At 52.3% G+C, this 22,234-nt stretch overlaps 1 protein-coding gene and 1 pseudogene across 10 annotated transcripts in view; both read left to right on the top strand.

The window, feature by feature from the left end:
• LOC105474537 (FYVE, RhoGEF and PH domain containing 2) overlaps positions 1 to 22,234 on the top strand; it is a 34,176-nt gene that overhangs the window by 9,213 nt on the left and 2,729 nt on the right. For 4 of the 10 annotated variants that reach the window (XM_071097123.1, XM_071097121.1, XM_071097117.1 and 1 more), the window contains 12 exons: positions 725 to 881; positions 1,079 to 1,217; positions 1,762 to 1,820; positions 2,008 to 2,154; positions 2,867 to 2,959; positions 7,405 to 7,484; positions 7,572 to 7,602; positions 8,324 to 8,416; positions 9,045 to 9,176; positions 13,645 to 13,791; positions 15,283 to 15,429; positions 20,680 to 20,755. In XM_071097123.1, the coding sequence (XP_070953224.1) occupies positions 725 to 881; positions 1,079 to 1,217; positions 1,762 to 1,820; positions 2,008 to 2,154; positions 2,867 to 2,959; positions 7,405 to 7,484; positions 7,572 to 7,602; positions 8,324 to 8,416; positions 9,045 to 9,176; positions 13,645 to 13,791; positions 15,283 to 15,429; positions 20,680 to 20,755 (1,301 nt within the window). Of the gene's footprint in view, positions 1 to 724; positions 882 to 1,078; positions 1,218 to 1,761; positions 1,821 to 2,007; positions 2,155 to 2,866; positions 2,960 to 7,404; positions 7,485 to 7,571; positions 7,603 to 8,323; positions 8,417 to 9,044; positions 9,177 to 10,734; positions 11,432 to 13,644; positions 13,792 to 15,282; positions 15,430 to 15,801; positions 17,452 to 20,679; positions 20,756 to 20,847; positions 21,896 to 22,234 lie in introns of those variants that run through there. The other 6 variants (XM_071097119.1, XM_071097122.1, XM_071097118.1 and 3 more) reach the window with 4 other exon arrangements.
• Positions 9,562 to 10,730, top strand: LOC139363099 (uncharacterized; annotated as a pseudogene).

The raw sequence follows: 22,234 nt of genomic DNA, 5'->3' as shown, positions 1-22,234 counted from the left end.
ATATTTATATTTTATATATTTCAATATATTTTTATATTTTTTATATTTATTTTTATAAAATAAATGTTTTATAAAAACATTTTATGTTTATATATTTTATTTTATTCTATGTTTTTTATATATTTTATATATATATATATTTTTTTAGCGTCGGGGGCAAGGAATGAGATTTCACCACGCTGCCCAGGCTGGTCTTGAACTCCTGGGCTCAAGCTATCTGCCTGCCTCAGGTCTCCCAGAGTGCTGGGAGTACAGGTGTAAGCCACTGTGGCCGGCCAATCCTGGAGAAGTTCTTGCGCCTCTGAGCCTCCACTTCCTCACTTCTAAGATGGGCTAGTGGCCGTCCCCACCTGCAGGGTTTTGAGAATTACATGGAATGAGACATGCAGCATGTTCTGGGTAGTGCTTGGCAGGTGGCCCTTGTTATTGTTACATAATGAAGCATTGAGCAATTACTGAACACCTGCTGTGGGCCCAACACTGTGCTGGGCCTTGTGGATGAGGCCAACCTGGGACCAGAACAGCCTTTGGCCTCAGGAGGCTTATAGTCTAAGGAGTAGAGGGGCACATGCTTGTGAGGATGACACCCCTGTGCCCCGCCCACACCCAGAATTGCCATGAAAAGCTTGCTTTGGGGGATTCAGGGAACCTGGCCTCGCCTGGCCCTACCTAGAGTCGAGAGGAGGTCTCTAGCCTGAGGGCAATCCCTGTGCCCCTCCTGCAGGACAGCCAACCCCCGCATCGGCGACGTGATACAGAAGCTGGCCCCCTTCCTGAAGATGTACGGTGAGTATGTCAAGAACTTTGAGCGAGCGGCTGAGCTGCTGGCCACCTGGACCGAGAAGTCTCCACTCTTCCAGGAGGTTCTCACTCGCATCCAGGTGAGGCTGCAGGAGGGCTGGAGTCAGCATTGCCACTCCCAGCGTGCAGTGGCTCAGGTTGCCTTGAGTGATTTAGGGCCTCTCCCAGGCTCAGGTGCTTCCACAGGTCCCTGCCCACTTGTCTGGCCCTCAGGGGCAGCCTGACCCACCTCCCTTCTCTCACCCTCTCCCTGTTGTTCCCCACATCCCTCCCCAAGAGCGGTGAGGCTTCGGGCAGCCTGACCCTGCAGCACCACATGCTGGAACCAGTGCAGAGAATTCCACGCTACGAGCTGCTGCTCAAGGAGTACGTCCAGAAGCTGCCAGCCCAGGCCACAGACCGGGCCGATGCTCAGAGTGAGGACACCCCCAGGGGTTCCAGAGGGCTGGGGAGGCCTAAGTCATTCCCATATACTTATTGAGCTCCTGCTAAAATAGTTACGACAACCATCAGTCATCAACATCAAGTGCTGGCACTTCATACACATTATCCATAGCATTAGCCATTTTTCACAGATGAGGACACTAAGACCCAGAGAGGTTTAGTGACTTGCTCAAGGTCACACAGCCAGAAAGTAGCAGAACTGGAATTTGAACCCATGCCTATATGATGCCAAAGCCCATATTCCTTCCATTATACCCTCTAGGTCTGGCTTGTTTTGGGGAGCAGTGAGAGTCACCAAAGCCAAACACCTAATGACTAACGTTCAGTGGCTTCTAGTCTCTCAGCCCTGGGGGGCTGCCACCATTCAGACACCCCATGGCTGGGCTGCACAGGCAGGGCTGCTCCTGGGGGCTGTCATGGCAGGTCCTGAGGGCCCTTTGTGGAACTTCAAGGACCTCCTGCCCCAGCCACCAGCCCCGATTTTCAGGGAATAAACTCTGGCCATGCCCCTTTCAGAAGCCCTGGACATGATCTTCTCAGCTGCCCAGCACTCCAATGCAGCCATCACTGAGATGGTGAGCAGCCCGCCCTCCCCTGGAGCCCTGTCCCCCTCCCTGCAAGTCTCAGCCTGGTCCCACCCATGACACCTATCCCACTGCTGCCCTTGCTCTCACACCCCAATCCCCGTCCCCACAAGGCAAGCCTTCCAGAAGCAGGTGAGCCCTGCCCAGACTTGACTGAGGATGCACCCCAACCCCCCAGGAACGGCTGCAGGACCTGTGGGAGGTGTACCAGCGCCTGGGCCTCGAGGACGACATAGTAGACCCTTCTAACACCCTGCTCCGTGAGGGCCCGGTCTTCAAGATCTCCTTCCGCCGCAAGGATCCCATGGAGCGCTACCTTTTCTTGGTAGGAGGGTGCTGGGAGCTCCTCTCCACACCAGGGAGGGAAGTGGAGCCACTCTGGCCTGAGTCATGCTGCCTAGCCTCTACCTGGCACCGCAGGGGGACAGGGAAGACACCGCTTCTCTGTCCTTTTTTGCTTTGGCACCCAGATGACTTTGGACAGGTCACCTGCTGCCTCCAAGCCTCAGAGATTTCCAACCTACAGGTTTCCCAGACATGTCCTAGGAAGCAACAGAGTCAGAGTTTGAACCTGGTCTGGCTCCAAAGCCTGTGGTATTAATCTGTGCTCTAGAGAGTGTACAGCAGGAGGGAGTAAGGTTAGCTACTAGGAAGAACTGCCCTGGTTTGCATGGAAGAAGCTGGGGGGATCTCCTGAGATCTGGAAAGGTGGTCCTGCCTGGAGGTCTGGGGGATGGAGCTAAAACCTCTTGTAAACCCCTACCAGCCTGAGCCCCTGTTGAGAAAGGCCTTGTAGGTTTCTGAAGGTCTGCTAGGGTCCCTTGTAGGGTGACCCTCCAGTAACCATCCTAGGGGAACTGGGAGCTTGACAGCCCCTTCCTCATCACCTGCATCATCACCTGTGACGTCCTGTGAGCTGGCCAGAGTGTGGTCAAAGGGGAGGGGGTCCAGTGGTGCTCAGCCCACCCTCAGAGAGGCCCCACCTAGCCGTCCTCCCTGCCCCTGCCACGGGCCACTCACACCTGTGTCTCCTGCAGTTCAACAACATGCTGCTCTACTGCGTGCCCAGGGTGATCCAGGTGGGTGCCCAGTTCCAGGTGAGGACCCGCATCGACGTGGCCGGGATGAAGGTAAGAGGCTCCACCTCAAAGGTGGGACTGAATACAGGGAGTAATAGGAGGGGCCAACCAGGTTCTCAATCAGAGAACCAAACCCCTGCAGGGCCTGGACAAATGTGGAGATGGAAGAGTGTGGGGCTAGAGCTCTCCCCTCTGGGCTCCTAGCCCTCCTGCCCCGTCCTTCCAGCTTCCCACAGGCCTGGCCCTCCCTTTGGGGCACTGCATGAGCCAGCTGGGCCTTTCTCTGCTTTCCCTACTGTTTATACCACTGCTTCGAAAACTTTCATGTATGTGAGAATGCTCTGGGCGTCTTGTGAAAATGCAGGTTCTGAGTCAGGAGGTCTAGGTGGTGGGGGGCCTGAGATCCTGCATTTCTAACCAGCTCCCAGTTAAGATGGACAGACAACTGACCCCACCTGCAGGATTGTGGGAATTAAGTGAAATGAGACTTGTCCTGGGCAGTGTACGCTGATACTGTAGGAGCACAGACCACGTTTTCAGTAGGAAAGGTCTCCAGTGTCAGCTCAGCGGCTGGCTTATGTGTGTCCCCATCTACTTCATCCAGAGATAATGGCAAATGAGCAGGGCCAGTAGTTCGTCATGGAGCCCATTGACTGGGTGTCCCCATGGGGGACCACCAGATCCTCCTAGCAGCCTCATGATGCAGGGGCTGTTAGAATCTTTTGGATTTTTTTTTTTTTTAGATGGAGTCTCACTCTGTTGCCCAGGCTGGAGTGCAATGGCACAATCTGGGCTCACTGCAACCTCCGCCTCTTGGGTTCAAGTGATTCTCCTGCCTCAGCCTCCCAAGTAGCTGGGACTACAGGTGCAAGCCACCATGCCCGGCCAATTTTGGTATTTTTGGTAGGAGAGATGGGGTTTCACCACATTGCCCAGGCTGGTCTCAAATTCCTGACCTCAAGTGATCCACCTGCCTTAGCCAAAGTGCTGGGATTACAGGTGTGAGTCACCACACCCAGCCTGTTTTTTATCTTTTAAAAATATTTTAATTTTACTACTTAAAAAATACAGATTATACACATTCTAAAGTCAAATAATATAAAAAATATATACAATGAAAGTCTCGGCCGGGCGCGGTGGCTCAAGCCTGTAATCCCAGCACTTTGGGAGGCCGAGGCGGGTGGATCACGAGGTCAGGAGATCGAGACCATCCTGGCTAACATGATGAAACCCCGTCTCTACTAAAAATACAAAAAACTAGCCGGGCGTGGTGGCGGGCGCCTGTAGTCCCAGCTACTCGGAGGCTGAGGCGGGAGAATGGCGTGAACCCGGGAGGTGGAGCTTGCAGTGAGTCGATATCGCGCCACTGCACTCCAGCCTGGGCGACAGAGCGAGACTCCGTCTCAAAAAAAAAAAAAAAAAAAAGAAAGTCTCCTCCCACTCTATCCTTAGGTCCCCTTCCTGAAGGCAACCCTTGCTTCTTGTGAGGCCCTCCAGAGGTGGCCTTCGCCTAGCAAACAAATAATATATAATAGGCTTGTTTCCTCATTTATACCAGAAGCAGTGGTATACTCTACACATTTTTCTGCACTTTGCTTGTTTTGACTAACTGCAAATGCTGGAGACTGAGGTGTCCCTGTACTTGAGAGCTTCCTCATCCTTCTGCCCAGCTGCATTGCGTCCCACTGTGCGGATGCACCGGAATTTCTTCAGTCTTCTGCTGAGAGACACTTAGATTGTTTTCAGTTGTCAGCAGCTGCAAATGAGGCTGCAGTGAATAGCCTGGTACAGCCTGCCTGTGTGTGAGTGTATCTGTAGTTAATCCCATTTTTAAACATGAGAAAACCAAGGCCCTAGAAAACCTTTCTAACTTAAGTAACTTGCTTCAAGGTCATATCGCAAATGCTAGTTTGAGTGACCAAGCCAGGATTTAGATGCAGGTGTAACAAAGGCTGGCGCTTCTGCATCTAATCACCACGCTCTGCTGTCACCTATTAAGGCTTCAATCCAGAGGGTTAAAGCCTCTGATGGGATTTCTGGCATCATGGAGGACATGGTCAGAGAAGCTTCCTAACCACCCGTCTCTGCTGGCTCCTGAGTCCTGGTGTGTCCTGAGGGCTGGGGCTGGAAGAAGCAGAGGTCTGGTGTGGCCCATTTTGGCACTCTCTCATCCACCATCACCCCTACCTGCTTCAGCCCCAGAAGGGAGCTGCAGGCAGGAGTTGAACCAGAATGCTCTACCCTCTAGAGCCCCTGGGGCCTCCAGAGACCCCAGCAAAAGAGCCCGTTCCCTGCTCCTGACTGGGGTTGCCTGGCATTTGGAGCAATCCAGGGCCTGGGGGTGGCGTGCAGCCTGGGAATGATGAAGGCTGATGAGGGAACATGGGTTCACAGCTCACCCCCACACCTGAGCTGACTGAAGTCTTTTACCAGTGCAGCCCTGGCCCTGGCATCTAGCTTTCCATCCTAAAGGGACCAGAATGTCCCATAGACCAGGGCGTGTGCAGGCTTGTATGTCTGGAGTCCTTGGTGAATGAGGCTGAGAAAGGCAGGTTTATGGAGAGCTACAGACAGAGAAATGGAGACAGGTGGCCCTGCCAAAGGACTGTCAGAGGCCCAGGCATAGAAAAATAGAGATCGACAGATAGGAAGGCTAAGAAATATAGAAACCAAAACAGAGTCATAGAGAGAAAACAGAGAGAGCCGAGCCTGAGAGCATCAGATGCTTTGGGTGTGTGTTGAGAGCTCACTGGCCCTGTGTGTGCTGGGTTTCTGGAGTCTGCTAGTCTTGGCTAGCATGTCTGATACTCCAGCAGCCGCAGAGCACCCTCTCCTGGATGGCATGGGCTTGGCAAGCGCAGAGCTGTCCACTCACCCTACTTCTGTGCAGGAACTATTTTCTGAGTCTAAGATTTGGAGGCAAATCTCGCCTTTGACCATCATGATGGTTCCTATTGGCCCATGACTCCCTGGCCTCCTCCTTCCTAGGTGTCAGGGAGGCCTAGTTCACAGCAGCTGATTCTCCCCAAGGTCTGACTTGGTCTTAGCAGTTTTGCCATCCCACACAGGACCAGCCTGGGAAGAAGGAAGGGGTGTGGGCACACATATCCAGAGGCTCCATGTACAGTTGTGCAGGTTGTACACTGCACAAGGATACCTCATCTAAGAGGTTGTCTTCTGCAGCCAACTGCAGATTAGCAGATTTTGATACAATATCATAGATGGTATATTTATGGTGAGAATTGTCCGGCAGATGGCAGTCAAATGTCTTGTTCCAACAATATCTAGGTATTATGCCAGTTTGCCAACAGATGTCAGTAAAGTGTTTTGAGGAAGGCTGTCCTTTTCTAATTATTACAAAGGTACAGTATGGACTAGCAGGGGATTGAATTGACCCAGCCCTGGGGAAAGTGGTTGAGGCTCAGCTTAGCAGAGCTTGGGAAACTCCTCTCGAAACCTGCTGGGGAGCTGGAAGCCTCTGTATGAACATCCCTGGGGCAGCCTAGACCCTCAGGTCAGGAGCTCCCAGTTCCCTTTTTTCTGTCAAAAGCATGATATTTCTTCCTATTTCTGGACTGCAAACCTGGGATTTCTCCCTTCTTTTCCCTTTCCCCTCTCCCTGACTCAATTAGAAACCTCTTTTGTCTCTCCAGTGCGCCTGGGCAGGCCAGGGCCGTCTATGATGTCGCTTCCTAACTGGCCTGTGAGCCACAGGTCTGTCCCATTTTGGCCAGATCCAGCCCCTCATCCCTTGCACACAAAGAGGTATTTGGCTCTTTCCCAAATACCTCTTTCCACATGACCACCTCCCCAGTGCCAAGGGCATCGAATCCAAATCACATCAGCCCTCTCTAAGGCAAAGACTGGGGAGTGAGGCTGCAGACTAGGACTAAGCTGGGGAAGGATGTGCTTGTACTCAGTGCTGTCTGGGTTATGGTGAGCCGCCCTGGAAGTGTGCAAAGACCTGGCCACCGCATGGGAGGCAGCAGAGGAGTTCAAGTGTTCGAGGAATTGAATGGCAACGAAGTTCCCCCGCACAGAGGCTCTTGTGCTCTCGGCCTGTGTCTTCGGTTCTCTTTGCAAATCTCTCTCCATGCTGTCTGGAGGAAGTGCGCTTACAGGACTCTGGGGGTAGGATGGAAATAGATGTTCTTCCATCTTACCTTTGGGGGCTGAAAACCTGGGGTGGAATCCTTCTTTTGCCCCTTTTTTGTTGAATCTATTGTCAGAAATTGTCATCTCCACCTCACACTGGGTCAACTTAGCTGCTGCTAAAATTCCAGGAGCCATAGGTCCATTTGCTTGGAGGGAGGCCCAGTTGTAGGAGCATTTGCTTGGCTCAACAGGATTAGGGAGGTGGCGAACAAGCTCTGTATCCCTGTCTCTCGAATATGAATTGTCCCTTGGGCACAATCCACCTCCCTCCCCTCTCCAGTGCTGCGCCTGGGACCCGGGGGATGGCGAGTCTGAGCCGGTTGCCTCCCTCCTCTTGGCAGGTGCGGGAGCTGATGGACGCTGAGTTCCCCCACTCCTTCCTGGTGTCTGGGAAGCAGCGCACTCTGGAGCTGCAAGCCCGGTAAAGCAGCTGGGTGGCAGCCCAGGGCCAGGCGGGAAAACTGGGAGGGGCTGATCTCCTCAACACCTGTGTTCACTTTCCGAGCAGGTCCCAGGAGGAAAAGATTTCCTGGATGCAGGTATGGGAACGCTCCAGGCCTTCCGGGAGTCTTTTTCCTTTCTCTTTTTTTTTTTTTTTCTTTCGCAGTAATGGGTTATCTTGATGAAGCTCCTGGGATTCTCCCTAGCCTATTCGGGCTGAGGGGCAGGGAGTGGTGTGTGTATGCATGTGTGTGTGTGCATGTGTGTATGCATGTTTGTGCATCCGTGTGTGCATGTCTGTGTGTGTTTGTGTGTGTGCATGCATGTGTGTATGTGTGTGTTTATGTATATGTGTGTTTCTGTGCATGCATGTGTGTGCATGTGTTTGTGTGTATGTGTGTGTACGTGCATGTGTGTATGTGTCTTTGTGTGTATACGTTTGTGTGTCTGTGTTTGTGTGTGTGCGTGTGTGTGTGCACGCTCCCACACCTGCGTGTGCCCAGCTGCTCCCTGCTCTTCCTAAGGAGCTGCTCTGTGGTAGTTTGGAGACAGATCTGGGTTCCTATCTTGCTGCTTCTCATTGCCCAGCTGGGCAGTCCAGGGCCAGTCACTTACCCTCTCTGAGCCTCAGTTTGTACATTTGTAACCTGGGGTTGGTAGTTTCTCCTCTGATAAGGTGGCCTGTGTGTGTGTAGAATCCAGCGTCTGGCACCCAGTGGGCTTTCAGCCCCGTCTGTTGCATGTGTGGCTGGATGGACCGAGGAGCAACCCCTCCCTCCCACACCTCAAGCCCCAACCCTCCCTCTCCCTGCACCCCAGGCCTTCCAAGCAGCTGTTGACCAAATTGAGAAGCGGAATGAAACCTTCAAGGCGGCGGCCCAGGGGCCTGAGGGAGACACCCAGGAGCAGGAGGTAAATGAAAGCTTTTTCATCCGTTGCTGGAGCCACCAACCCAAACAGAGCTTGTTCCCTCTCTGTTCTACTTGTACCAGCTTGGAGGGACAGGGAGTGTCACCTGCCAGGAGAGACTGAAGGGACCAGGGGAAGCCCTCACAGCGCATCCCCCGACTCAGTGCCTGAGCATTCCCCGTTAGCAACGCTTCCTTTGGGAGCCTCTCTGTACAGCTGTCATGGGGAAGGGTTTCATGTCTCTGTAGCCGCAGGGGGCAGCAGGGTTTTGGGTTTGAAAGTATCTGACAAATGTAAAGTCTCGGGGAAGATGGAAGGTGAGTGGGGTAGGGGCTGGGGAGGATATCTGTGGTTTGAGTTCAGATTTGAGCTCAACTCTGGCTTGCTGGGTGACTGCTGAGTCATTTGACCTCTCTGGGTCTCAGTTTCCTCACTTATACAATGGGAATAATGGTAACTAATCTATCATAAGGCCTTAATCAGGTCAGTCAGCCTCCTGTGAAAGCCCCAGGGAAGCCCAACACACAGAATCCCTGCCACAGCAGGTGGACACAGGGCCTCCGGTCCTCGGAGGATGGGCAGAAGAGGGTCACCAAGGGCCCATTCCTGCCCAACTCCCCTTAACCCACAGCTGCAGTCTGAGGAGCTGGGCCTCCGAGCACCACAGTGGGTCCGGGACAAAATGGTGACCATGTGCATGCGCTGCCAGGAGCCCTTCAACGCTCTGACGCGCCGTCGCCACCACTGCCGGGCCTGCGGCTATGTGAGTACTCCTGCCAGCACTCCTGCCTCCACCTGCCCCACCCAGGCCTCCACCTTTCCTACCTAGGCCTCCCCTTGATCCACTTAGGCCTCACCTGTCCCACCTAGGACTCCACCTGTGTCACCTCAGCCTCTACCCGTCCCACGTAGGCCTCCACCTGCCCCACCTTGGCCTCCACCTGTCCCACCTAGGCCTCCACCTGTCCCACCTCAGCCTCCACCTGCACCACCCAGGACTCCACCTGTGTCACCCAGGCCTCCACCTGCCCCACCTTGGCCTCCACCTGTCCCACCCAGGCCTCCACCTTTCCCACCTGAGCTTCCACCTGTCCTACCTAGGCCTCCACCTGTCCCACCTAGGCCTCCACCTGTCCCACCTAGGCCTCCACCTGTCCCACCTCAGCTTCCACCTGTCCTACCTAGGCCTCCACCTGCCCCACCTTGGCCTCCACCTGTCCCACCCAGGCCTCCACCTTTCCCACCTGAGCCTCCACCTGCCCCACCTAGGCCTCCACCTGTCCCACCTAGGCCTCCACCTGTCCCACCTCAGCTTCCACCTGTCCTACCTAGGCCTCCACCTGCCCCACCTAGGCCTCTACCTGTCCCACCTAGGCCTCCACCTGCCCCACCTCAGCCTCCACCTGCCCCACCTAGGCCTCCACCTTCCCTACCTAGGCCTCTACCTGTCCCACCTAGACCTCTACCTATGTCACCCAGGCCTCCACCTTCCCCACCTAGGCCTCCACCTGTCCCACCTAGGCCTCCACCTTCCCCACCTAGGCCTCCACCTGTCCCACCTAGGCCTCCACCTTCCCCACCTAGGCCTCCACCTGTCCCACCTAGGCCTCTACCTGCCCCACCTCAGCCTCCACCTGCCCCACCTAGGCCTCCACCTGCCCTACCTAGGCCTCTACCTGTCCCACCTAGGCCTCTACCTGTCCCACCTAGGCCTCTACCTGTCCCACCTAGACCTCTACCTGTGTCACCCAGGCCTCCACCTGCCCCACCTAGGCCTCCACCTGTCCCACCTAGGCCTCCACCTGTGTCACCCAGGCCTCCACCTGTCCCACTTAGGCTTTTACCTGTGTCACCCAGGCCTCCACCTATCCCATTTAGGCCTCTACCTGCCCCACCTGGGCCTCTACCCTCCCAGCTCAGGCCCTGCTGTCCCCATCCTGGCCAAATCTGCTGGCTTCAACCAGTGCAGCCCAGTGGCGTTGGGCACTAGCTCATCTGGCCCTCACAGCACACCTCAGGGGGCTGCTATGCTCCCGTTTTATAAATGGGAAAATGAGACCCATTGAGGATTTAATTACTTGTTCAAGGCACCTCTGAAGCTGATCCTATGAATTTATCTGCCTTCTTATCATCATTTTCCATCACCCTGAGACCCAGAGCTAGGAAATGGTCTCCAGTTCCAGTGGAGGGTCATCCAGCCCCGTACCCCCTCAGGCCTTGCCCCACCACCACACCAGGCCCATGCCCACTGTGCACCCACCCACCCCTGTCATCCTCTCTTCTCTACCTGCTTTGGCTAACTGTCCTCTCTTCTCTGCAAGCCCTTAGCACCCTGGCACCTGATGGATTCTGTTGCCAACTCTGCCTACTGGTTCAGGCCTCAGTTTCCTTACCTCCACCATGGGGATCATGAAACCCACCTCCAGTGTGGCAGTGAGGATTCAACCAAAAAACATTCTCTCCCTTATCTCTCCTTCTCTTTCTCTTTCCCCCTCCTCCATAGCTCAGGTAGGGCATCCAGTGCAGGTGAGCTACCAGCTTCTTGAGGAAGGAACTGTGTCCCTCCAGTTCCTCCTCTTATCAACCCAGGCCCCGTTATCAGAGGCAGATCTCGCTTTGCTTTTTAAGCATCTGCTGTACTTGAGCTGTACTCTGTTGACATCACAACCCCCTCTGTTTACTCTGCAAACAGAGAAGCCCTTTGCAACCTCAGTCTTTGATGACCTCTAGAGGACAGGAGGAGTCTAGCTGGACAGGTTGGGGCCAGTCAGGGAGGTGTCCCCAAAATGTGTTAAACTGCAATCAGAACACAGTCCATTTCTAGGACTGGGAACACACCTGCATTCAGATGTCAGTGATGAGTTACATCCCGAAGCCAAATAGAAAGGATGTAGGGATTGGCTACTGTTCCTGGTGATTCACATCTGTAAATAAGAGTTGAACTGATTCACACGTGTGACTGAAAGTAGTTCTTTAAAAATTACTTAAAAAAGCCGGGCGCGGTGGTTCAAGCCTGTAATCCCAGCACTTTGGGAGGCTGAGACGGGCGGATCACAAGGTCAGGAGATCGAGACCATCCTGGCTAACACGGTGAAACCCCGTCTCTACTAAAAAATACAAAAAACTAGCCGGGCGAGGTGGCGGGTGCCTGTGGTCCCAGCTACTCCGGAGGCTGAGGCAGGAGAATGGCGTAAACCCGGGAGGCGGAGCTTGCAGTGAGCTGAGATCCGGCCACTGCACTCCAGCCTGGGCGACAGAGCCAGACTCAGTCTCAAAAAAAAAAAAAAAAAAATTACTTAAAATAGTGAACTACAAAGAGGCACAAAGAATAACAACACCCATGTAGCTGCCTTCCAGCTTAAGATAGAAAATATTCTCACAACTAAACTAAATGTATGATCCTTGCTTGGATTCTTTCTGGGGTAAAATAAAGCCATCAAGGTCGCTCTTGGGACCATTGGGAGATATTTGATTTTGTAACATATCTAGATAATAATATTATATCAGCTGGGTGCAGTGGCTCACACCGGTAATCCCAGCACTTTGGGAGACCAAGGTGAGCGGATCACCTGAGGCCAGGAGTTCAAGAACAGCCTGGCCAACAGCCCCATCTCTACTAAAAATACAAAAATTAGCCGGGTGTGGTGGTGTACACTTGTAATCCCAGCAACTCGGGAGGTTGAGGCAGGAGAATCGCTTGAACCCAGGAGGTGGAGGTTGCAGTGAACCCAGATCGCGCCACTGTACTCCAGCCTGGGCAACAAGAGCAAAACTCCATCTCAAAAAAATAAAAATAATAATACTGTATCAATGTGAAATTTCCTGAGTGTGACCGTGACACTGTGATAGGTAGAAGAATGGCTTGTTCTTAGGAGGCACCAGCTACATATATAAGGGTGAGGTGTCATGATGACTGTAATTTATCCTCAAACGGATCAGAAAAAAATAAAATACACACACATAGAGACAGACAGAGAGCAAATGTGGCACAAATGTTAATAATTAGTGAATTCAGTGGGTGGTATCATTGTATTATTTGTTCAATTTGTCGGTTTGAAATTTTTCAAAATTAAAAGTTGTTAGAGGAAAAAAATTTACTAATTATATTTAAACATTGAAATCTCTCAATAAAAAAATAAAATGCTCCTAAGGTAACCAAAGCCCCGTGTGGGGCTGTGCCCTGACCGTGGGTTTCTCGTGCCTGTGCAGACCTTCGTGCCTGCTGAGCCAGTGAGTCATCCTTTCGGTGGTTCGGGTGCCAGTTTCTGTCTCCCCTGCCTGCCAGACGGGAATCCTTGTCAGGGTGGGGCAGGGCCAGGCCTTCTTCTCCACATCCCTGCCAGGCCATGCTCTGTGCTAGGCACACAGAGGAGCTCCCTGAGGGCTGGGGCTGCCTGACGAACAACACTCCCCGCTCTGCCCCTTTCTCCTGCGCTCCATCTCCAAGCCCACATCTGGGCTCCCCGTGGTGCCAAGTCTTCCTTGCAGTCATGCCTTGAGGCACCCAGAGTTCCTCTCTGAGTCTTCCCAGGCCCCTTTTACCTGGTCTCCCAGCATGATCCATGTCAGCCTTGGGGGGATGTCTTTGTGGTGAACTGAGGGTGGGCCCCGTTCCACAGAGTACCCATGTAAAAACAACCAGCCTATCATTTTTAGATGAACATACACTTGACTCCATGATGGCGCAGAATACAAAGTCCACCTGAGTCTTAAAGCTAAACTGTGGGTCTTGAAAGACACACCCTGTTTGTGGAGGGCCTGTCTGCCAGTTAACAGTGTGGCTCTCAGGGTCAGGAGAGGACAAAAGCTGGGCCCTGCTTACCTGGGGGGGTCTTTGGGAGAGTCAGGTGAGATGGCAGAGAGGACAGCACTTGGAAAAGTGAATCAGATGCAGAGGTCTGTCTGGGGCAAGCCCTTGGGTTCACGGTTACCCTCACTCGGAGGGAACCTGGAGGAGAGAGAAGTTATGGCCCTTGCGATGGGGGCTGGGTCTTGAACTCTCAGCCTAAGAGCCCCGAGTCTGAGCTCCCCCATGCACTGCAGCCTCCAGGCAGTTGGGCCTCACCAGCATCGGGCACCATTCCCGCTCTGCCTCCATTCCACTCTCGAAGCTTTCTTTTCCTCCCCCAGTCCCTGGTTGCTCTCATGCCCCCACCTGCCCGCCAAGGCAGGAGCCCAGCCCTCCGGTGCCTCGTCTCAGCCCCACGCCCCCGTGTGTGTGTCCTCCTCAGGTGGTGTGTGCCAGGTGCTCCGACTACCGGGCCGAGCTGAAATATAACGACAATAGGCCAAACCGAGTCTGCCTCCACTGCTACACGTTCCTCACTGGAAACGTGCTCCCTGAGGCCAAGGAGGACAAGAGGCGGGGCATCCTGGAGGTGAGGGCCACTGTCCCCATGCTCACCATCCGTCCTCTTTTCAGGGAATGTGTGCCCAGTAACCACCCTGGGCTGACACTGTCCAGTGCTGAGGAATAAGCCAGCTGTGGTCACACCCTCCCTCCACTCCCTCCTCCTCTCTCTGCCCACAGACCCGGGTCTCTCCCCACAGCCCAGGCAGTGCGGAGCCTGTCACCAAATGGAGGTACCCTTTGGCTGCAGGCTGTCATCCACATTCTTCTGCGCTTCCTCTATGTCCTCATCCAATAGTACGCCCCCTCTGGACAGCTCCTGTTCACATCCCCACGTCCTTCCCCAACAGTCCCAGGGTGACAAGAGCTGGTCACTAATTCCATTTTACAGATGGGAACACTGAGGCTCCAGGTCAGACAGATTGGAGACTCCATTCTAACTGGAAGGGACTCCAGGAGCCAGTCAGTCTTATCCCATGGAGACCCAGGGCTGGAGAAGTGACTTGCCCAAGATCACACAGCAAGTTAGGAGCCAGCTCTCTGATCTCAGCCACAGATGTTCTTTCTGTTGCCCTGGGGGCCTCACTGAGCCACACTTGCCCCCACAGGTGCTCCCTTGTGGGGGTACAACTGTGCTCAGCTAAGCACCACAAATACAATGTCACCCAGCCCAGCATCGGTACCACCATCCACTGCCCCTCCCTCATGAAGGCCAGGTTGATATCCTACTGTCCCTGGGAGGTGGGAGAAGGTCCAGCCTGTGCCAGCTGACATTCACTCCCAAGTTCAAGTTGGCCTCTTTTGGCCAGGTGGGATGGCTCATACCTGTAATCCCAGCACTTTGGGAGGCCAAGGTGGATGGATCACCTGAGATCGGGAGTTCGAGACCAGCCTGGCCAACATGGTGAAGCCCCGTCTCTACTAAAAATACAAAAAAAAAAAAAAAAATCATCCGGGCATGGTGGTGCATGCATGTAATCCCAGCTACTCAGGAGGCTGAGGCAGGAGAATCTCTTGAACCCGGGAGGTGGAGGTTGCAATGAGTCGAGATTGCACGATTGCACTCCAGCCTGAGCAACAAGAGCGGAACTCCATCTCAAAAAAAAAAAAAGTTGGCCTCTTTCCATGAGCATCTGCCCCCTTTCCAATCCTCCTCATTCTTCCAGGCCCAGGACCCCCCTGACCGATAGGCAACACAGCCTGCTGCTGGAGATGCTCAGCCCCTTCTCGAGGCCCAATTCTGTTTCCTGGAGCAGCTCCAGGCACCCTCCCGGCACCTGCCCCTTGTGGGCACACACACGACAGGTTCAGGCAGGCTGGCGTTTGGCTGCAGCTCTGCCACTGGCCAGCTAGCTGTGTGACCACAGGCACTTGATGGGACTTTCTGAGTCTCAAGGACCAAGGACCTCTCCATTCAGTACTGCTGTAAGGATTGGAGATAGTAATTGTCAAGCCCCCAGACCAACATCTGGCACTTGCGGCTGCTCTGTTCCCTGACAGTCCCTCCTTCTGGTTTTAGAAAGGGTCCTCAGCCACGCCTGACCAGAGCCTGATGTGCAGCTTCCTGCAGCTCATCGGGGACAAGTGGGGCAAGAGTGGCCCCCGGGGCTGGTGTGTGATCCCTCGAGATGACCCCCTTGTGCTCTATGTCTACGCTGCCCCTCAGGTAAGGCCACCACCTACCCATCCCCCACCAGGCCCTGGCCTTCCCACAGCATGTGTATGGTGGGGGTCAGCGGTGAATATTGCTAGCTCCATATGTCAGATAGGGAAACTGAGGCCCAATGAGGATGTGGTATCCTGGAGTCTCAAGGTTAGTAAGTTTCAGAATTGGGCCCTGACTCTAGGTCACCACTGCTTTGCCCTCAGAGGCAGCCATTTCTTCTCTCCTCTTCCTCAATGGCCTTCACCAGCCCACCCCCAACCCATGGGGGTTTGAGGTGTGAGCTGTGCGTGAGTGGCTGTTACCTTCACAATGGCTATCTGGGGCAGTAGGACTGAGAGAGGATAGTGGCCCACTGCTCTCTCCTCCCCCCAGGACATGAGGGCTCACACCTCCATCCCCCTGCTGGGCTACCAGGTGACCGTTGGGCCCCAGGGGGACCCTCGGGTCTTCCAGCTACAGCAGTCAGGCCAACTCTACACTTTCAAGGCCGAGACGGAGGAGCTGAAGGGCCGCTGGGTGAAGGCCATGGAGCGGGCGGCCAGTGGATGGAGTCCCAGCTGGCCCAACGATGGGGACCTGTCCGACTGAGCCACTGCCAGCCACTCTCCTGCCCACCTCTCCCCACCCTGAACCCAGCTCCTGCCACAGACTGACCCTGTGGCCTCAGGACCCACTGCCCAAAGGGGTGCTTTCACAGAATTGATTCAGCCATCTGCGCTCAGGCCATGTGTCCCGATCTGGGATACAGAAAATATGGGTCCATTCCTTTCTAGAAAGGGGACAACCAAGTGTCTCAGTTTGCCTTGCGGGGAGGGGGCTCCTGGGCCATGGGACTTCCAGTGCTGAAACTGGGAAAGCCCCAGGTAACCCCGGACTGGTGGTACCAGAGTGTGGTTTTCAACCGGGGCTGCTCATTTGTGTCTCCCGGGGAGCTTTGAAAGAGTACTGGTGAAAAACACATAGTAAATTAATTTTAAAATGTAGAAAACAATGCCTGTACTGAAGCACCACCAACCAGTTAATTGGTCTGCGATGGGGGAGGCACGGGGTCTTTTTTTTTTTTTTTTTTTTTTTTTTGAGATAGAGTCTTACTCTGTTGCCTAGGCTGGAGTGCACAAACATGGCTCACTACAGTCTCCATCTCCCAGGCTCAGGTGATCCTCCCACCTCAGCCTCCCACGTAGCTGGGACTATAGGTGTGTGCCACTGTGCCTAGCTAATTTTTTTATTTTTTGTAGAGATGGGATTTCACCATGTTACCCAGGCTGGTCTCAAACTCCTGGCCTCAAGTGATGCTCCCACCTCCACTTCCCAAAGTGTTGGGATTACAGGTGTGAGCCACTGTACCTGACGCATGCGTACTTTTTTTTTTTATATTATACTTTAAGTTCTAGGGTACATGTGCATAACGTGCAGGTTTGTTACATATGTATACTTGTGCCATGTTGGTGTGCTGCACCCATCAACTCGCCAGCACCCATCAACTTGTCATTTACATCAGGTATAACTCCCAATGCAATCCCTCCCCACTCCCTGCTCCCCATGATAGGCCCCGGTGTGTGATGTTCCCCTTCCCGAGTCCAAGTGATCTCATTGTTCAGTTCCCACCTATGAGTGAGAACATGCGGTGTATGGTTTTCTGTTCTTGCGATAGTTTGCTGAGAATGATGGTTTCCAGCTGCATCCATGTCCCTACAAAGGACACAAACTCATCCTTTTTTACTGCTGCATAGTATTCCATGGTGTGTATGTGCCACATTTTCTTAATCCAGTCTGTCACTGATGGACATTTGGGTTGATTCCAAGTCTTTGCTATTGTGAATAGTGCCGCAATAAACATACGTGTGCAGACGCATGTGTACTTTTTAAGAGTACACACTGGAGTCTAATATACAGCCTGGGTTACCTGGGATGAAGAATAAAGAAAGCAAACTACCACAACCGATGGTTGAGCCCCTATCAAGTGCCAGTCATGATAGTAGTAATAATAATAAAAATAATAAACATCTATTGGCCAGGCTCTGTGCAAGGTGTTTTATGTGGATTATGTCATTTTACCATCCATAGTTATCCCCATTTCCAGATGAGAACACCGACTCAGAGACGTTTAGTAATTGGTTCAATTGGTCATGTAACTCATAGATGCGAGAGCCAGGTTTTAACCCAGTGAACTAAGGTCAAAGCTCTTTCCATTATGTAGCAGAACAATAAGACAAGCAGAGAGGGGAGGAGAGTGAGAAGGAAAGGAGAGGGAAAGAGAGTGAAGAAAGCTGGGAAGACAAGAGGGAAAGGTGAATGGTGGGAGGAAGGGGGATGGGAGGAGCATCCCTGTTCCCTCATCCCCACCTCGCTGGTGGGTGAGGATGCTTTTTCATAAGAGACCACCAGGGGGTGGCAGTGGTCAGCAGGTCACATGGAGTGGCCCCAGCAGTGGCCAGAACACCCTCAGCTGCTCTCAGCAGGTCCAGCCATTTCTGGGCTCTGCCCTGAAAGGAGGAAGCATGGATGAGTCACAGGTTTTTGTCCCATCACAGGCTCAACAGCTTGCCTGCCTCCAACCTGAGGCCACTTCCCTCTTGTAGAGTGTTTGTTTATTTGAGACAGGGTTTTGCTCTGTCACCCAGGCTGGAGTGCAGTGGTGTGATCAGAGCCCACCAGAACCTTGACCTCCTGGATTTAAGCCATCCTCCTTCCTCAGCCTCCTGAATGTCTGGAACCACAGGCACACGCCACCACGCCCAGCTAATTTTTGAAATTTTTGTAGAGATGGGGTCTCACTATGTTGCCCAGACTGACCTCAAGCTCCTGGGCTCAAGCATCCTCCTGCCATGGCCTCCTAAATATTGGGATTATAGACATGAGCCACCGCTCCCGGACAGCGTCAGCATTTTATTTATTTTCTTTTTTATTTTCATTTTTATTTTTTGAGATGGAGTCTCTTGCTCTGTCGCCCAGGCTGGCTCCATCTCGGCTCACTGCAACCTCTGCCTCCTAGGTTCAAGTAACTGGGATTACAGGCGTGCACTACCATGGCTGGCTAATTTTTGTATTTTTAGTAGAGACGGGATTTCACCATGTTGGCCAGGCTGGTCTCAAATTCCTGACCTCAGGTGATCCACCCGCCTCGGCCTCCCAAAGTGCTGGGATTACAGGCATGAGCCACTGCGCACAGCCTGCATCAGCATTTTTTTTTCTTTTTTTTCTTTCTTTTCTTTCTTTTTTTTTTTTTTTTTTTTGAGAAGGAGTCTTGCTCTGTCGCCCAGGCTGGAGTGCGGTGGCGCCATCTCGGCTCACTGCAAGCTCCGCCTCCTCGGTTCACGCCATTCTCCTGCCTCAGCCTCCTGAGTAGCTGGGACTTCAGGCGCCCACCACGCCCGGCTAATTTTTTTGTATTTTTAGTACAGACAGGGTTTCACCGTGTTAGCCAGGATGGTCTCCGTCTCCTGACCTCGTGATCCGCCCGCCTCGGCCTCCCAAAATGCTGGGATTACAGGCGTGAGCCACTGCGCTCGGCCTGGTATCCATTTGTTAGAAAGCACTGAATTGACTGAAGTTTTGGATCTTCTTCTTCTTTTTTTTTTTTTTTTTTTGAGACGGAGTCTCGCTCTGTCGCCCAGGCTGGAGTGCAGTGGCGCGACCTCAGCTCACTGCAAGCTCCGCCTCCCGGATTCACACCATTCTCCTGCCTCAGCCTCCTGAATAGCTGGGACTACGGGCGCCCGCCACCACGCCCAGTTAATTTTTTGTATTTTTAGTAGAGATAGGGTTTCACCGTGTTAGCCAGGATGGTGTCAATCCCTGACTTCGTGATCCGCCCGCCTTGGCCTCCCAAAGTGCTGGGATTACAGGCGTGAGCCACCGCGCCCGGCCCCTGCATCAGCATTTTAAAACTCGCCAATGATGCTGAAGGCAGCTGGCTCAGTGACAGCAGAGTCAAACTGCGGCACTGGTACCTAAGCTTTTCCAGGGGGTTAGTCTGAGTGGGAGTATAGGGAGTGGCTTCACCGTGGAACAAAATGAGGTAGCCGTCAGAAGAGGGAAGCGGGGCACACAACCTTTGTGTTGTCATTGTTAGGTTTACTGAGGTGTAATTTACAGACTGTAAAATCCACCCTTGTTGGTATATTTTCTAAGTTTTGGCAGAAGAGTACAGTCATACAGCCACCACCACAATCCCCCTGTAAGTGTCCCCATGCCACCCTTTGTAGTCAACACACACCCCTACTCCTTGCCTCTGGTAACCATTGATCTGTTTCTGACTGATAATTTTGCCTTTTCCAAATGTCCTTTAAATGGAACCACAGCTTTTTGAGCCTGGCTTCCTTTACTCAGCATTATATATTTGAGATTCATTCACTTTGTTCCCCATGTCAGTAGTTCATTCCTTTTTCATTGCTGAGTAGTATTCCATTGCATGGGCATATCACAGTTGTTCATCTCTTTACCAGGTGAAGTACACTTGGGTTATTTCCAGTTTGGGACAATTATGAATAATACTTCCATGAACTATAAACATTCATGTTCAGTGTTTGTGTGAGCACACATTTTCTTTTCTCTCAGGTAAATACCTAATATTGGGTCACTGAGTAAGTGTCTAACTTTATCAGAAACTACCATGCTCTTTTCCATTATCAGTTGTACCATTTTGCATTCCTACTAGCAATGTTTGACAGTTCCCCCTGCTCATGCATTTGGTGTAGTCAGGTTTGAAGTTTGTTTTTTTTTAATTAATAATTTTAGACATTCTGGTGAGTGTATAGGGCTCATTACCTTTTAAAAGTTTCTGATATAAAGAAATACATACAGGCTCACATCTGTAATCCCAGCATTTTGGGAGGCCAAGACGGGAGGATCACATGAGGTAAGGAGTTTGAGACCATCCTGGGCAACATGGTGAAACCCTGTCACTACCAAAAAATATAAAAATTAGCCGGGCATGGTGGTGCATGCCTGTAGTACCAGCTACTTGGGAGGCTGAGGCAGGAGAATCCCTTGAACCTGGGAGGCAGAGGTTGCAGTGAGCCAAGATGGCACCACTGCACTCCAGCCTCAGTGACAGAGTGAGACTCTGTCTCAAACAAAACAAAACAAAAGATCTGGGGACTGACAGAATGAATTGTGTGACTCAGACACGACAAGCCCATCACCTCGTACTTACTAATCATTGCCACCACTGTGTCGATGAGGTCATGGGACTTTCACATCTTCCCACCCCAGCACGACCGTCTGTTATTCATCTCTATATCCCAGGGCTTAGCACATAGCAAGTGCTTGAAAAATACCCTCTGGCCTGGATTCACACCAGCTCTGTCCACCCTCCAACACGGTATGTTTTCATTTTCTTCCTTGAGGTGACTGGAGGTCAAAGAGGTAAAATGATGTGTCCAAGGCATGTAGCATCTCTGTGTACTCTCTTAGGGACCAGGATGCGGGTCTCCAACTTCTCACCGTGACCCCACACTTTTGTCCTCACCTTACTGCCTGTCCCGCCCTCATGGCTTGATGCCAGGACCTGTTTCTTTTTGAAGATGGCCACAATAAGAGTATTTACACCATGGAAACTGGCAAACATGAAAATCAGCATATCAGCCCCTCTGACCTCTCATCCCCCAACAAAGAGTTAGTTGTTCCATTTTTACCAGCACCTCACTGGACAGGGAACCTGGCATTCAGGCGAGACTGAGAGAAGCCATCTTTGCTCACATAGCCTTGTCTTGATCGTACAACCAGACCATGAGCCCCTCGAGGGTGGCCAAGATGCCTTATCCATCTCTTTTCCCCGCTCCTGTCCTCAATCTTTGTCCTGGGCTGGCTGCCAGCTAGATTTGGGCCTAGGGAAACAATGAGCTTCTTCAGGTTGAAGGCCAAGGTGGGGATGAGGGCATCTTCCTATTGGTACTGCTGGCCTGCCCTGGCCTCTGCCTGGTCACCCTTTTCCTACTCTTACGCCTGGGGGAACTGAGCACTGACATGCTAGAACTGTTCTTCTCACCCTCTTCTATGATTCTCAGATTTCTTATCTTTGCCATTCTCATCATGTCTCACTTTCTTTTTTTCTAGGAATAAAAACAAAAGCTAATTTTTGATGAACATTTACCATGTGCTTTCTTTTTATTGGCTCATGTAATCCTTATACCAGCTCCATTGTACAGAATGAGAACAGGGAGGCACAGAGAGGTTCAGCAACTTACCTAAAATCACACAGCTGGTAAATAGGGAAGCCAGAACTCAGTGTAGATGATCTGAGACCTCTCTGGAAAGCAGCAATGAGCACGTTAGACTTAGAATTGTAAAACATGGGTTTGAATACCGGCTCTGTCACCTCCTGTGACTTTGCTCTCTAGGTCTCAGCTTCCTTCCTCATTCACAAGGTGGGATGATGAACATGCACCTCATCCGTTCATAGGGTGATCTCAAAGTCAAATTATGTAACAGGTGTAAAAGGATATAGCAAATAGTAAAGTGGGCTGGACACGGTGGCTCACACCTGTAATCCCAGCACTTTGGGAGGCTGAGGTGGGCAGATCACTTGAGGCCAGAAATTTGAGACCAGCCTGGCCAACATGGCGAAGCCTTGTCTCTACTAAAAAATACAAAAATTAGCCAGGTGTGCTGGTGCATGCCTGTAATCCTAGCTATTTAGGAGTCTGAGGCAGGAGAATCACTTGAACTGGGGAGGCAGAGGTTGCAGTGAGCCAAGATCATGCCACTGCACTCCGGCCTGGGCGACAAAGCGAGACTCCGTCTCAAAAAAAAAAAAAAATTAAAAAAAAAAAGAAAGAGGCCGGGCGCGGTGGCTCACACC

The sequence above is a fragment of the Macaca nemestrina genome, chromosome 5 (assembly GCF_043159975.1).
Source record: "Macaca nemestrina isolate mMacNem1 chromosome 5, mMacNem.hap1, whole genome shotgun sequence".
Classification (NCBI taxonomy): domain Eukaryota; kingdom Metazoa; phylum Chordata; class Mammalia; order Primates; family Cercopithecidae; genus Macaca; species Macaca nemestrina.
Note: the sequence above shows the minus strand (reverse complement) of the source record. Positions and strands in the feature narration are given on the sequence as shown.